This window comes from Scyliorhinus torazame, chromosome 17 (assembly GCF_047496885.1).
Source record: "Scyliorhinus torazame isolate Kashiwa2021f chromosome 17, sScyTor2.1, whole genome shotgun sequence".
In the NCBI taxonomy this organism is placed as follows: Eukaryota; Metazoa; Chordata; class Chondrichthyes; order Carcharhiniformes; family Scyliorhinidae; genus Scyliorhinus; species Scyliorhinus torazame.
Genome location: NC_092723.1, coordinates 122,047,662 through 122,060,930, shown reverse-complemented (window position 1 = coordinate 122,060,930; position 13,269 = coordinate 122,047,662). Strand labels below are relative to the sequence as shown.

The 13,269-nt window shown below is 48.6% G+C and overlaps 1 protein-coding gene across 1 annotated transcript in view; it reads right to left on the bottom strand.

Moving 5' to 3' along the window:
• Nucleotides 1-12,743, bottom strand: part of chlsn (cholesin) — a 540,096-nt gene extending 527,353 nt beyond the window's left edge. Inside the window, exon 1 of the mRNA XM_072480989.1 lies at nt 12,442-12,743. Coding sequence (XP_072337090.1) covers nt 12,442-12,567 — 126 coding nt within the window. The 5' untranslated portion in view covers nt 12,568-12,743. The remainder of the gene's footprint in view (nt 1-12,441) is intronic.
• Between the last annotated feature and the right edge of the window lie 526 nt (nt 12,744-13,269).

Here is a 13,269-nt window from a genome sequence, read left to right as displayed (position 1 = left end):
GTGAGGAGAGTGAATCTCCTGCCGGCCAGGTAATGTCTCCAATGCCGCACAGCTTCAACGATGGCTTGGGCCTCTTTCTTGACGGAGGAATGCCGAATTTCGGAGGCATGTAGGGTTCGTGAAAAAAACGCCACGGGCCTGCCTTTTAGCGTGGCGGCTAGAGAGACGTCTGATGCATCGCTCTCGACTTGGAATAGTAACGTCTCGTCAACCACGTGCATCGCGGCCTTGGCGATGTCGGCCTTGATACGGTTGAAGGCCTGGTGAGCCTCGGCCATTAAGGGAAAAAGAGTGGATTGAATGAGTGGACGGGCCTTGTCCGCATAGTTTGGGACCCACTGGGCATAATAAGAAAAGAACCCCAGGCATCATCTGAGGGCGTTGGGGCAGTGGGAGTTCCATGAAGGGGCGCATGCGATCAGGATCGGGCCCCAGAACTCCATTCTGGACCACATAGCCGAGGATGGTTAAGCGGTTTGTGCTGAACACGCACGTCTCCTTGTTGTAGGTTAGGTTGAGGAGAGTGGCGGTGTGGAGAAATTTGGCACGGTTGGCGTCATGGTCCTGCTGATCGTGGCCGCAGATGGTGACATTGTCCAGGTACGGGAAAGTGGCCCGCAGCCCGTACCGGTCAACCATTCGGTCCATTTCCCGTTGGAAAACCAAGGCCCCATTGGTGACGCCAAAGGGAACCCTAAGAAAGTGGTAGAGGCGGCCATCTGCCTCGAAGGGCGGTCCGCCTTACGGATGGGGAGCTGGTGGTAGGCGGATTTCAGGCCCACAGTTGAGAAGACACGGTACTGTGCAATCTGATTGACCATATCAGATATGCATGAGAGGGGGTACGTGTCGAGCTGCGTGTACCTATTGGTAGTCTGGCTGTAGTCCACGACCATTCTGTGTTTCTCCCCAGTTTTCACAACTACCACTTGGGCTCTCCAGGGACTGTTGCCGGCCTCGATGATGCCTTCCCGAAGCAGTCGCTGGACCTCGGACCTGATGAAGGTCCTGTCCTGGGCGATGTACCGTCTGCTCCTGGTGGCGACGGGTTTACAATCCGGGAATAAGTTTCCAAATAGGGAAGGTGGGTCGACCTTTAGGGTCGCGAGGCCGCACACAGTAAGGGGTGGTAGGAGTCTGCCGAATTTCAGTGTTAGGCTCTGGAGGTTGCACTGGAAGTCCAGGCCGAGTAGCAAGGCAGCGCAGACTTGGGGAGGACGTCAAGGCGGAACAAGCTGAACTCCACGCCCTGGACAGTGAGAGTGGTGATGCAGTACCCCCGGATCGCCACGGAGTGGGACCCGGAGGCCAGGGAGGTTCTCTGGTTAGCGGGGTGTACCGCGAGGGAGCAGTGCCTTACTGTATCGGGGTGAATTAAGTTCTCGGTGCTCCCGGAGTCCAACAGACAGGACATCTCGTGCCCATCGATCTTCATGTTGGTAGAAATCGTTGCCAGGTTGTGTGGGCGAGACTTGTTAATCGTGACCGAGGCGAGACGTGGCTGGTCGTCGGCAGTTGTGGGCGGCGCGCGGCCAGATGTGGTGCCCGGGGGGCATGGGTCCTGGTAAGATGGCGGCGCCCACAGGCCGCAAGTGTCATGGGGAAAACGAGATGGTGGCGCCTGACGATCCTGGGGAGAACAAGATGGCGGCGCCCACGGGCCACAAGTGGTGGGAGTCGAACAAGATGGCGGCGTCCACGTGCCGCACGTGGTACGCGGAGGGGAAGATGGTGGCGCCCACTGGCCGCACGTGGGGGGGGGAGCTGGAACAATAGCGGCGACTGAACGGGCCTGGCACACCGCAGCGAAGTGCCCCTTCTTGCCACAGGCCTTGCAAAGGGTGCTCCGGGCTGGGCAGCGCTGTCGGGTGTTTGGACTGCCCACAGAAGTAACATTTGGGGCCCCCGAGGTTGGTTGGCAGCCGCGCGGCACAGGCGTGGGGCTGGCTGAGGGCGGTCGCTGTTGGGGTCCACGATGGGGCAGCCGTCTGCGGAGTCCACGATGCACAGGAGGGGTGGGTTGCGCGGTCGGGGGCATAGGCCTGGATGTTGCACGAAGCGACCGTAAGCGAGAGCGCTAGCTTTTTGGTTTCCACGAGGTCGGGAGTGGCCCCTTCTAAGAGGCGCTGGCGGATGTAATCGGACCCTATCCCCGTAACAAAAGCGTCTCTCATGAGCAAGTTTGAGTGTTCCGTGGCCGAGACGGCCTGACAGTCACAGTCTCTAACTAGGGGAATCAGGTCACGCCAGAAATCTTCCACTGACTCACCAGGAAGTTGACGACGAGCAGAGAGGAGGTGCCTGGGGTAGAGCGTGTTAGTCCGCTGAGCGTAGTTTTCCTTCAGTAGCGCCATAGTGTCTGCGTAGGTCGGCGCATCCTGGATAACTGGAAAGACGTTGGAGCTCAGCCGCGTGTAAAGGATCTGGATCTTCTGAGCTCCTGGCGCAGACCCGATGTACGCTTCGAAACAGGCTAGCCAATGTTCAAAGTCCTTTTTGGCGTTGTCTGCTTGCGGATCCAGCTGCAGGCGATCCGGCTTGATGCGGAGGTCCATCTTCTGAAAACTTAAGTGTCGTAAATTGATGCACGATCAATTACACAAAGACGAGAGTTGGATGCAATCGAGGCTTTATTACACTAAGATGTGTGGCCTCCTACAGCAGCTGACGAAATGACTGCTGTACGAAGATCACACATATTTATACCCCGCCTACTGGGCGGAGCCAGCAGGCAGGGAACTACCCCCGTACCTGTAGTACAGGGCCTTACCATAAAGCACCTACACCGACATCCTCGATATACAATATATACATCAGTGGTGACTACCACATCCCGCCTCCATACACTCTCCCAATTCTTCCTCCCACTTTGCCTTGATCCCTTTTGGCTGCGCCTTCTCCTCCTCCAAAATAGCCCCGTAAACAGCCGATACAACCTCCTTCTCCAGTCCCCCTGTCGTCAGCACCTTCTCCAGCAATGTGGAAGCCAGCTCTACTGGGAAGCTCTGTATCTCCTTTCTGGCAACGTCTCGAACCTGCATGTATCTAAATTCTTCCCCCCTGCTCCAGTCCATACTTCGCTCCTAGCTCCTTCAATCCCGCAAAATGACCCCCAAGAAATAAATCTTTTAGTGTCCTAATTCCTTTCTCCTCCCATCTCCGAAAATTTCCATCCCACTTCCCTGGCTCAAATCTATGGTTCCACCAAATCGGCATTTCCCTTGACCCTGCCCCCAACCCGAAATACTGTCGAAACTGCCTCCAAATTCTCAACAAAGCTATTACTACTGGACTCCCTGAGTATCTCCCCAAGGCCGTCGGGAGCAGCGATGTCGCTAGCGCCTTCAATCCCGACCCCCGACACAAACTCTCCTCCATTCTGGCCCATTGGGAGTCAACCCCTCTGACCCAGCTCCGTACCTTCTCCACGTTCACCGCCCAGTAATAATACATCAGGTTCGGAAGACCCAGAACCCCTGCCTGCCTTCCTCTCTGTAGTAGCACCTTTTTAATTCTGGCCACCTTGTTTAGCACAGGGCTAAATCGATGGCTTTGAAAGCAGACCAAGGAAGGCCAGCAGCACGGTTCGATTCCCGTAACAGCCTCACCGAACAGGCGCCGGAATGTGGCGACTGGCGGCTTTTCACAGTAACTTCATTTGAAGCCTACTTGTGACAATAAGCGATTTTCATTTCTTTTCATTTCCCTCCCCAAATTCCGGAAAAACTCAGCAGATCTGGCAGCATTTGTGGAGTGAGAAACAGCGTTAACGTTTCGAGTCCGTATGACTCTTCTTCAGAGCTAAAGAGAGGGAGAAATTAGATGGATTTTATACTGTTTAAGAGGGGGTGGAGCAAAGTAGAAGATCAGAGAGATAGGTGGGAACTAGGAGGAATTTGACAAAGGTGCTAGACGCACAGACAAAGGGAGTGTTAATGAGTGTAAAAGACTAAAGGAGGTGCCGATACTGGTGTAAAGGCAAGGAGCCAGACTGTATAAATGGCAGAACAAAGGTCAGCATTCTATGAACACAAACTTATGAACAAGTAACAGGTGTCTCCATGGGGGGAGGGGAAAGGGTGGTGGAGACATTGCGACAGACAAAAATATCCATACAAAATAATCAAAATTTAAAAAACAATTCCTGGCCCTGATGGCCTCCACTTCACGGCGGACATCCAATTTCTCTACAACTGCAACCCCCATGAGGATGGTCCAAGGGCTTTCTGCTTCTTCCTTGAGCAGAGGCCCGAACAATCCCCGTCCACCATTACTCTTCTCTGCCTCATTCAACTGGTTGGCTCACTCAACAATTTCTTCTTCAACTTATCTCACTTCCTGCAAATAAAAGGCGTGGCTATGGGTAGCCGCATGGGCCCCAGTGTCTATCTTCTTGTGGGGTATGTGGAACATTCCTTCAGTAATTTTGCGTACAGTTTCCACCCTTCTCTCACCTTCCTTCACATGGTCAATCTCCGACACCTCCATTCCCTTTCTTGATCTCTCTGTCTCTATTTCCAGTGATAGACTGACCACTAGCATTCATTACAAGCCCACTGATTCCCACAGTTACCTCGACTAGAGTACTATACATCCCACTTCCTGCAAGAACTCCATCCCATTCTCCCAGTTACTCCACTTCCATCACATTGTTCCAATGATGCTACCTTCCAAAAATGGTGTTTTTGACATGTCCTCCTTTTTCCTGAACTGAGACCTCCCACCACTGTGGTTGATGGGGTGCTCAACCACACCCAACCCACCTCCCACACCTTTGTCATCACCCCTTCCCCTCCCTCCCACAACCACGATAGAGTCCCCCTTGCCCCTTGTCCTCACTTTTCACCCCACCAGCCTTCAGATTCTAAGGATCATAATCTACCATTTCCGTCAACTCCTTAATGAAGGCCCCACAACACATCTTCCCCTCACCACCCTTCAGCATTCGACAGTGGCTTCTCCCTCTGTGACACACTGATTAATTCCTCCATCGTCCCAGCTCATCATCCTCTTTCAACGGCACCTCCCCCGCAATCGCAGAAGGTGCAAAACTTACTCCTTTACCTCCTCCCTCCTCACTATCCAAGGGTCCACACATTCCTTTCAGGTGACGCAACATTTCACTTGCACCGCCTTCAGTTTGGTTTACTGTCTTTGCTGCTCCCATTGCAGTCTCCTCTACATTGAGGAGACTAAACGCTGACTGGGTGACCGCTTCGCATAACAACTTCGCTTTGTCTGCAAGCAGGACCCTGATCTGCCTATCGCTTGCTATTTCAACTCAGCATTTTGCTCTCAGGTCCACATGTCCACCCTTGGCCTGTTGCAATGTTCCAGTGAAGCCCATTGCCAACTGGATGAACAGCACCTTAATTTCTGATAAGCACTTCACAGCCTTCCGGGCTCAATACTGAGTTCACCAACTTCAGACTGTGAACTCGCTCTCCACCAACTTCAGACTGTGAACTCGCTCTCCACCAACGTGCTTCTTTAATTCCATTTTTTAATATGAATGATTTTCTTTTGTCTGTCCCAATGCCCCCCACCACCTCCCCCACAGGACCATCTGTCACTTGTTCTTACGTTTTGCCATCACAGAGCACTGACCTTTATTCTGCCATTTACACATTCTGCTGCCTTACCTTCAGCGCCTCCTTTCGTCTTTAACAATACCATTAACACTCCCATTGTCTTGTGCCCATGACATCTTTCTCAATCTCCCTTAGTTTCCACCAATCTCTGACCTTCCACTCTGTTCTACCTCCTCTTAAACAGTACAAAATCCATCACTTTTCTCCCTCTTTAGCTCTGGAGTCATACATACTTGAAAAGTTAACTCCACTTCTCTATCCACAGATGCTGCCAGACCTGTGGAGGTTTTCCAGCATTTCCTGTTTTATTTCAGATTTCCAGCATCCTCAGTCAGTCATTAATGAAAGCAGAAGACTGAGTGGCTTGCTACCTCTTTGCACTCCTTTCAGAGGGCAGTTAGGAACTAATCACTTGCTGTGGTTCTGGATATAGGCCAGAGCAGATAAGGACAGCAGATTTGCTACCCTAAAAATGACCTAAGTGAACCAGATGGGTTTTTACAACAATCTGGTAGTTATCTAGGCACCATTACTGAGATTAGCGTTTTATTCCAAATTGTTGTTTAATTAACTGAATTTAAATTCCCCAGATGCCATGGTGGGATTTGAATTCATGTCTCTGGATTATTAGTATGGATTACTAGCTCGGTGACACAACCACTATGCTACTGTTCCCAAAACATTGTTGTGTGCTCCACTTCTAATCACCTCTATGCAAAGATCATTTTTTTAAAAATAAATTTAAAGTGACTTCCGGTGATGGCGGGCGGGAGGCGGCCGCACAATGGAGAGCTCCCGCTCGGGAACGGCAATTTCGGGGCTTTAAGCCCGGTCCCAGGGTCCGCGGAGGCGGCAGAAGCAGGGAGAAGGCACGGAGGAGGCACTGAGAAGAAACAGGAGGAAAAAAAGAACAAAGAAAAATGTCGAGGGTGAGCAGAAAAACGGCCGGAAAAAAACCAGCTGGAGGTCCGTCGGGGAGTGGAAAGGTCACCGCGGGGTCACCAGAAAAAATGGAGGCTGGAGCACCAGGGAAGGCCGCACTGCTTACGGCTGAAGAAATAACCAAGGTGATGGCTGCGGAATTTGAAAAGCAGTTGGCGCAGATTGCGAAATGCATGGAGACGGTGAGGAAGGAGATTAGGGAGGCTTTGAGTGTGCTGGTGGAGGAGGCGGTTTCCCCGGTCCTGGAGGTGGCGAGCGCAGTGGCGGAGGTGCGAGAGCAAGGGGAGGCGCTGAAGGAAGTGAAGGAGACGTTATTGCAGCACGGTGATCAACTTGCCTCGATGGGGAAAGAGATGCGGAAGGTGATGGATACTAACAAGGATCTGCGAGGAAAAATGGAAGACCTGGAAAATAGATCCAAGCGACAGAACTTGAAGATTGTGGGGCTGCCCGAAGGAGTTGAAGGACCGAAGCCGACTGAGTATTTTGCCGCGATGCTGGTAAAACTACTGGGGGAGGGTGAGGACCCCTCCCGATATGAACTGGATCGGGCTCATCGATCATGGAGGCCTATACCAAAGGCGAGTGAGCCGCCAAGGGCAGTGACTCTGTGCTTCCGTAAGTACAGGGTGAAGGAGAAGGTCCTGAGCTGGGCCAAACAGAAGCGGGTGGTGCAGTGGGCTGAAGCTGGTATACGTGTATACCAGGACTTTACGGTGGAGCTGGCAAGGAGGCGGGCTGCCTTCAACCGGGTGAAGAGGGCACTGTACATTAGCAAGGTGCGGTGCGACATTGTATATCCAGTGAAGCTGAGGGTGACTTACAAGCTCAGGGACTTTTATTTTGGAACGGCGGAAGCAGCGGAGGAGTTTGCGAAAGCAGAAGGATTGTGGCAGAACTGACAAACTGAGGAATGGCCATGTGCCGATGTAACCTCATGACTGTATTTTCTTCTTTTTTGTATCACTGCGCGCGGGTGTAGAGATTAAAGGAGCCAAGGTGGTATATATTTGGACGAGGGACTTTCACTCGAAATGAGAGTTCTTAGGGGTGTAGGTGGATATGCGGGGTTTGTGTGCTAAAAGGGGATCTTTGGGCTTTCCTGGGGCCGGGCAAGTGGGAAAGGGACCCGGGCGGGGGCCTCCACGCTGGCCGGTGTGTGCCGGCCAGTGAACGGGAGTGAGGTGGGGGGAGGGGCTGCGGCCATTGGAGCCTGGCAGGACAGGGTCCGAGTGGTCTAGCCGGGGTGGAAAGTTGGGGGGGGAAGGAACCGAGGGTAGGGGGAGGAGTTTTACAAGAGGCAGCGGATGGGAGGAGCTGGAGGCCTGGGGTGGGGGGTGGGAGCCGTGTAAGATTAAGGGTGACTACGGGTAATCCCTGATTTATTTTTGTCATTTGTTTATGTAAACATGCGGATTGAGGTTTGGGGGTTGGTGGGTAGATGGGATCGTTGTTGTTATTATGGGGACTGACATATCTTGCTGATTATTGTTTATTGTTGATGGATGTAAATGTGGGAGAAAATGTGAAAATGGAGGAGAATTAAAAAATAAAAATAAAAAATAAAAAAGAAATAAATTTAAAGTGCCCAATTCATTTTTTTTCCAATTAAGGAGCAATTTAGCATGGCCAATCCACCTACCATCACATCTTTGGGTTGTGGGGGTGAGACCCACGCAGACACGGGGAGAATGTGCAAACTACACAAGGACAGTGACCCGGGGCCGGGATTTAACCTGGGTCCTCGGTGTCGTGAGGCAGCAGTGCTAACCACTGCATCACCGTGCCAACCATGCAAAGATCATTGTATCTCAATGCAAGTGTATGGGCCACTAGAAGTTACAGTAACCTGAGCATAAGTATAATGCGTGAACGAGGATCGGATGGGAGAGTGGGTCTCGGTAGGGTGCTCTTTCAGAGGGTTGGTGCACTCGATGGGCCGAATGGCCTCCTTTTGCACTGTAAGGAATTTATGGAACTACACTCTAGAATTTCCTGGATCCAATCACTTAGATCAAATTATTGTGTAAAATGAGATTGTAGGAAAAAGGATCTCCATTCTATCATCAAAATTTGATTATATCCTGATGTACCAGACGTTAATTCTGCCAAAACTGGCAAATTCAAACTCTTGTCTGTCAACTTGCATCTGCCAAGAATGTCCATGTGCTTTTGTAAAGCAAATTCACAATTTAGTCTGGGAGCATCACACATTAAATCCACAACAGATGTCCTCCCTGAGCTGTCAGAAACTGGAAGGCTCCAATGATTCTTCAACTATAGCTCATTAAATTATAGATTCTTTGAGGGTTGAAATTATGTTGTTGGTGGTTGTGTTATTTGTGTGATGTTATTTCATCATTTCAGGTGGAAACTTCTGGCATATGAAGTTAAATCATATACAGAGTTGCCAAAGTGATCAACATGATCATCACACTAGGCTAAATTCCTTAGGTCACTGAAAGTCCTGCAGTTAAAGCACTTAACTTGGAAGCAGAGTGATTAGAAACTTGCTTCCATACCTGTTGAGAAGAGGGTCAAAGGAACACTTTTTAAAAGCAGGAACTGTCTCTCTTGTTCTGCACCATTGAGTACACTGTTCAGCTGAATAGATCAGAACAGCAGTTCAGGTCATTTGGAAACCAAACTTCCAGGTTACTGCAGCGCGAATGCATTTCATCTGAAATAAGGACTCCAGTATAATGAAATCTTTACATTTGTTCATGGGAAACTTCCAGAGGAATTGTATATTACAGTACTGAGAGTTCACGTAACATGGTATTAAGGAGCCTACAACTTCTATTAATTTTTAAAATAAATTTAGAGTACCCAATTCTTTTTCTCCCAATTAAGGGGCAATTTAGCATGGCCAATCCACCTAGCCTGCACATCTTTGGATTGTGGAGGCGAGACCCACTCAGAAACGGGAAGAATGTGCAAACTCCACACGACAGTGACCCAGGGCTGGGAACGAACCCGGGTCCTCAGCACCGTGATGCAGCAGTGCTAACCACTGCGCCACCATGCTGCCTAACGTCTATTAATGTAACGTATCTGTTATTTTAATTTGCAAATTCAACATGCTTCTGTGTACATTTCTCTCACATGATCGAATTGGGGGCTATGCCCTGAGTTACACAATCTGTCGGTGGTACAAAGAGCAGGCCCGAGGCTAGGAATCTTGTGGTGAGGAACGTAACCCTCGATTCCCCAAAGCGTGTTCACCATCTACAGGGCAATAGTCATGAGTGTGATGGAATTCTTTCCACTTGCCTGAATGAGTGCAGCTCCAACAGCACTCTATCTAGGACAGAGCAGCCTGCTTGATTGGCACCCCATCCACAAACATCTGCTCCCTCCACCACCAACGCACAGTGGCAATACCAGCTACAAGATGCACGGTTGGAACTCACCAATGTTCCTTTGACTGCACTTTCCAAGCCTACATCTGTTACCATCTAGAAGGACAAAGGCAGCAGATGGATGGAAGCACCACCACCTGGAAATTCCTCTCCAAGCCACATAGCATTCTGACTTGGAAATATATCACCACTCGTTCACTATTGCTGGGTCAAAATCCTAAAACTCCCTTGCTAACAGCCCTGTGGATGTACCTACACCACAGCCTGCAGCGGTTTGAGGAAGTCAGCTTACCACCACCTTCTCAAGGGCAATTACGGATGGACAATAAATGCTGGCCTAGCCAGTGACTCCCAGATCCTTTGATCTAATGTCTAGGGATCTACAGATCATGAAGACAGATCCCGGCTGCTTAATTGTAGATTGACTTCACGGCTTATCAACCCACATAAGGTCAAACTTCCAACTTATAGGAAGCATAAGCTTGGTACAGAAGTTGACTTTTGCAGTGAGCATAAACAAAGATTAAGAGGCATCAATTGCAACACTTAGTATTTCATAGAATCATAGAATTTACAATGCAGAAGGAGGCCATTCGGCCCATCGAGTCTGCACCGGCTCCTGGAAAGATCCCCACTTAAGCCCATACCTCCACTCTGTCCCCGTAACTCAGTAACCTCACCGAACCCAAGGGCAATTTAGCATGTCCAATCCACCTAACCTGCACATCTTTGAACTGTGGGAGGAAACCGGAGCACCCGGAGAAAACCCACGCAAACACGGGGAGAATGTGCAGACTCCACACAGACAGTGACCCAAGCCGGGAATCAAACCTAGGACCCTGGAGCTATGAAGCAACTGTGCTAACCACTGTGATAGCATGCCGCCCATTGTTTTGCATCAAACCAGTATATAACATCTCTCCTTTTTGGAGAGCAGCAAAACCCAACATGCTGCAGAATCTCAAAAACAAACAGACGTCCAAGAAAATTAAGTTTCCATTTGTCCAATATGAAGTATGAAATTTTGCCCTAAAAGAGGGTGGCCTATTTATTTGCGCAAGTATAGAAAGCTTTGGCTCAAGTTGACAAATATTAAAGCTTAGAAGTCTCTATGTATGCACAGAGTTACTGGTGGAAGATAAGTCACCATAGCCAGGTAGTTTACCATCTCAGAATGTTCTCATAAGTGGTTACTGTTTCTCAAGCAAGAATCGCTAGACCCATTAAATTGTTATAAGATGAATATCTCTGGAAGATATCAGCAGTGGTGGTCAATCACAACCAATTATCTGGAGTATGGCACACTTGCCTGGTTCATGCAATGCATCACATCGATTTCAATGTTCCAACTCATCGAAGCGTCACAATAATGTAAAATTAAAACTCACTCCAGGACTTAAGGACATAACTTAGGCGGGTACTGGAGTGAGGAAGACCAGCATTGTCAGAAATGCTGTCTTTCAGACGAGATATGAAAATGGTCTGCAGCAATAGTGATGCAGCAATGTAAAAAAAAAATCCATGACACTATCAAACCTGAGTCGACAGCAGTAACATAGCATGTGAGTATGTTGCCACCATATTTCAGACAACAGATGTGGAATAATATTCCACAGACCCTGTTACTGCATTTCAGGCTCTTGAATAAAATGCTCAAGCTCAAAACATAAGCAGCTTTGATAGGAAACCTATACTTCCTATGAAGCAACATTTTTATTGTATCTGCAATGGGATGGAATGCCATCAGATAAATGGTGTATCACCTTTTTTTTCATAAAGACACCAGAAATGAAGGACTGTGAATCATATACTTGTAATCTTTGTTTTAGTGCAAAACACTCTGCTGAGAAATTAAGCAGTGCAGGCTAAAAAGTACAAATCAAGTTTCTCAAAGAATAAAGTTATGAGTCTGCAGAAAGATAAGCAAACCAGATTATAAACCACAACTTTAAATCATCTATTCCAAAATAATAAAAGCTCCAATGTACTCACAGTTTTTCCCCAGCAACCTTTTGACAATGGGCAAGTGAAGAAAAACTTTACAAAGATCCTTTACAAATCAGATATTCCCTCCAAAAGGAGAGATGGAATTCCCCCTTAACCTCAAACAATTATATGGATAAAAACAATTATATATATATATTTGTGATAGTGGTAGTTTATCTTGCACAATATATTTACAGCATGTTTAAAATTTGCCATTCATTTTTGATTCGGCAAGTTTGTGATTCTGTCAATTCATCGACAAATTCGCCTATTTAATTGAGACCATTTTTATATGTTCGCTGCTGTAGCAATGAAAAGTAATGTTAGGTGTGCAGGAACATAAAAATGCAAATTTCTCTGATGTGTGACCTCTCCCACCTCAAGCCTTAAAGTCAATTTGCACCCATCTTAAGATGCCAAAGAGTGCAGCATAAATATTACCTTTAATGCCGAGCATCAGAATTTCATGAAAAGAGAAGCCACGTTTACTGTGATTGGAAATGAGAGTCCAATGGTTTGCTGTGGTTAGGGTTGGGAGCTTGCTTGCTGCCGCCACTCACCTGGGATCTGTTTCTCCTCTTCCTTTTCGGTTTGGGGGCACCCGGCTGTTCAGAAGTTAGCTGTTCATCGTTTGGGGAGAGTTTCAGCGTTTGGGGCTCAGCTCTACTCCTCTTCTCTTTAGTCATGGTAAGTATAATATAATTGTAAATAAAATGTATTTTTCTTTTCTCCTCCCCACACAGACAAAGGTATAGGGGTGGGTGTTTTACTGCCTCAGTTGCAGCTCTCCAGCTGACAGTTCCAAATTGTTACAGTAGCAAACTCTCCACACACGTGGGGGGGATCAGATCAACCAAACCTGACTACCAACGCTCGTCCCGCCTTCCCTCGACACGATTGGCTCGTTCTCTGCCCTATCGCGTTCCTATTAGATGCCAGCGCTGTCCGTCAGAGGACCTTGTTGCGCGGTTTGGTTGGCGTGCGCGGTGCAGACGAAGCGCGCATGCGCGACGAACCCGGATCTGGGTAAGGGGGAGTTGCACTGAGTCAGCAGCACAGGAAATCTCAAAGCCAGCTGGTCCCTGCGGTCTTCTTGTGCATCGTGCTTATTTACCAGGGTGCACGAATGTCCGTTTAAATATTCAGCGTCGGAGTGCAGGTGATCCAAGAGATGGCTGGGGTGACCATACTTTCTGCACTGAATCCCGGGTGGGGCAGAATTAAATCGCCCGGATAGAAAATATGGCATATTTAATCACTTATATTTTAACAGTGCATGTACAGATGTAAAACACGTGCATATAGATGGATGCAGTGCAGATATGAATGAAATTAAATGAAAATTGCTTATTGTCACAAGTAGGCTTCAAATGAAGTTACTGTGAAAA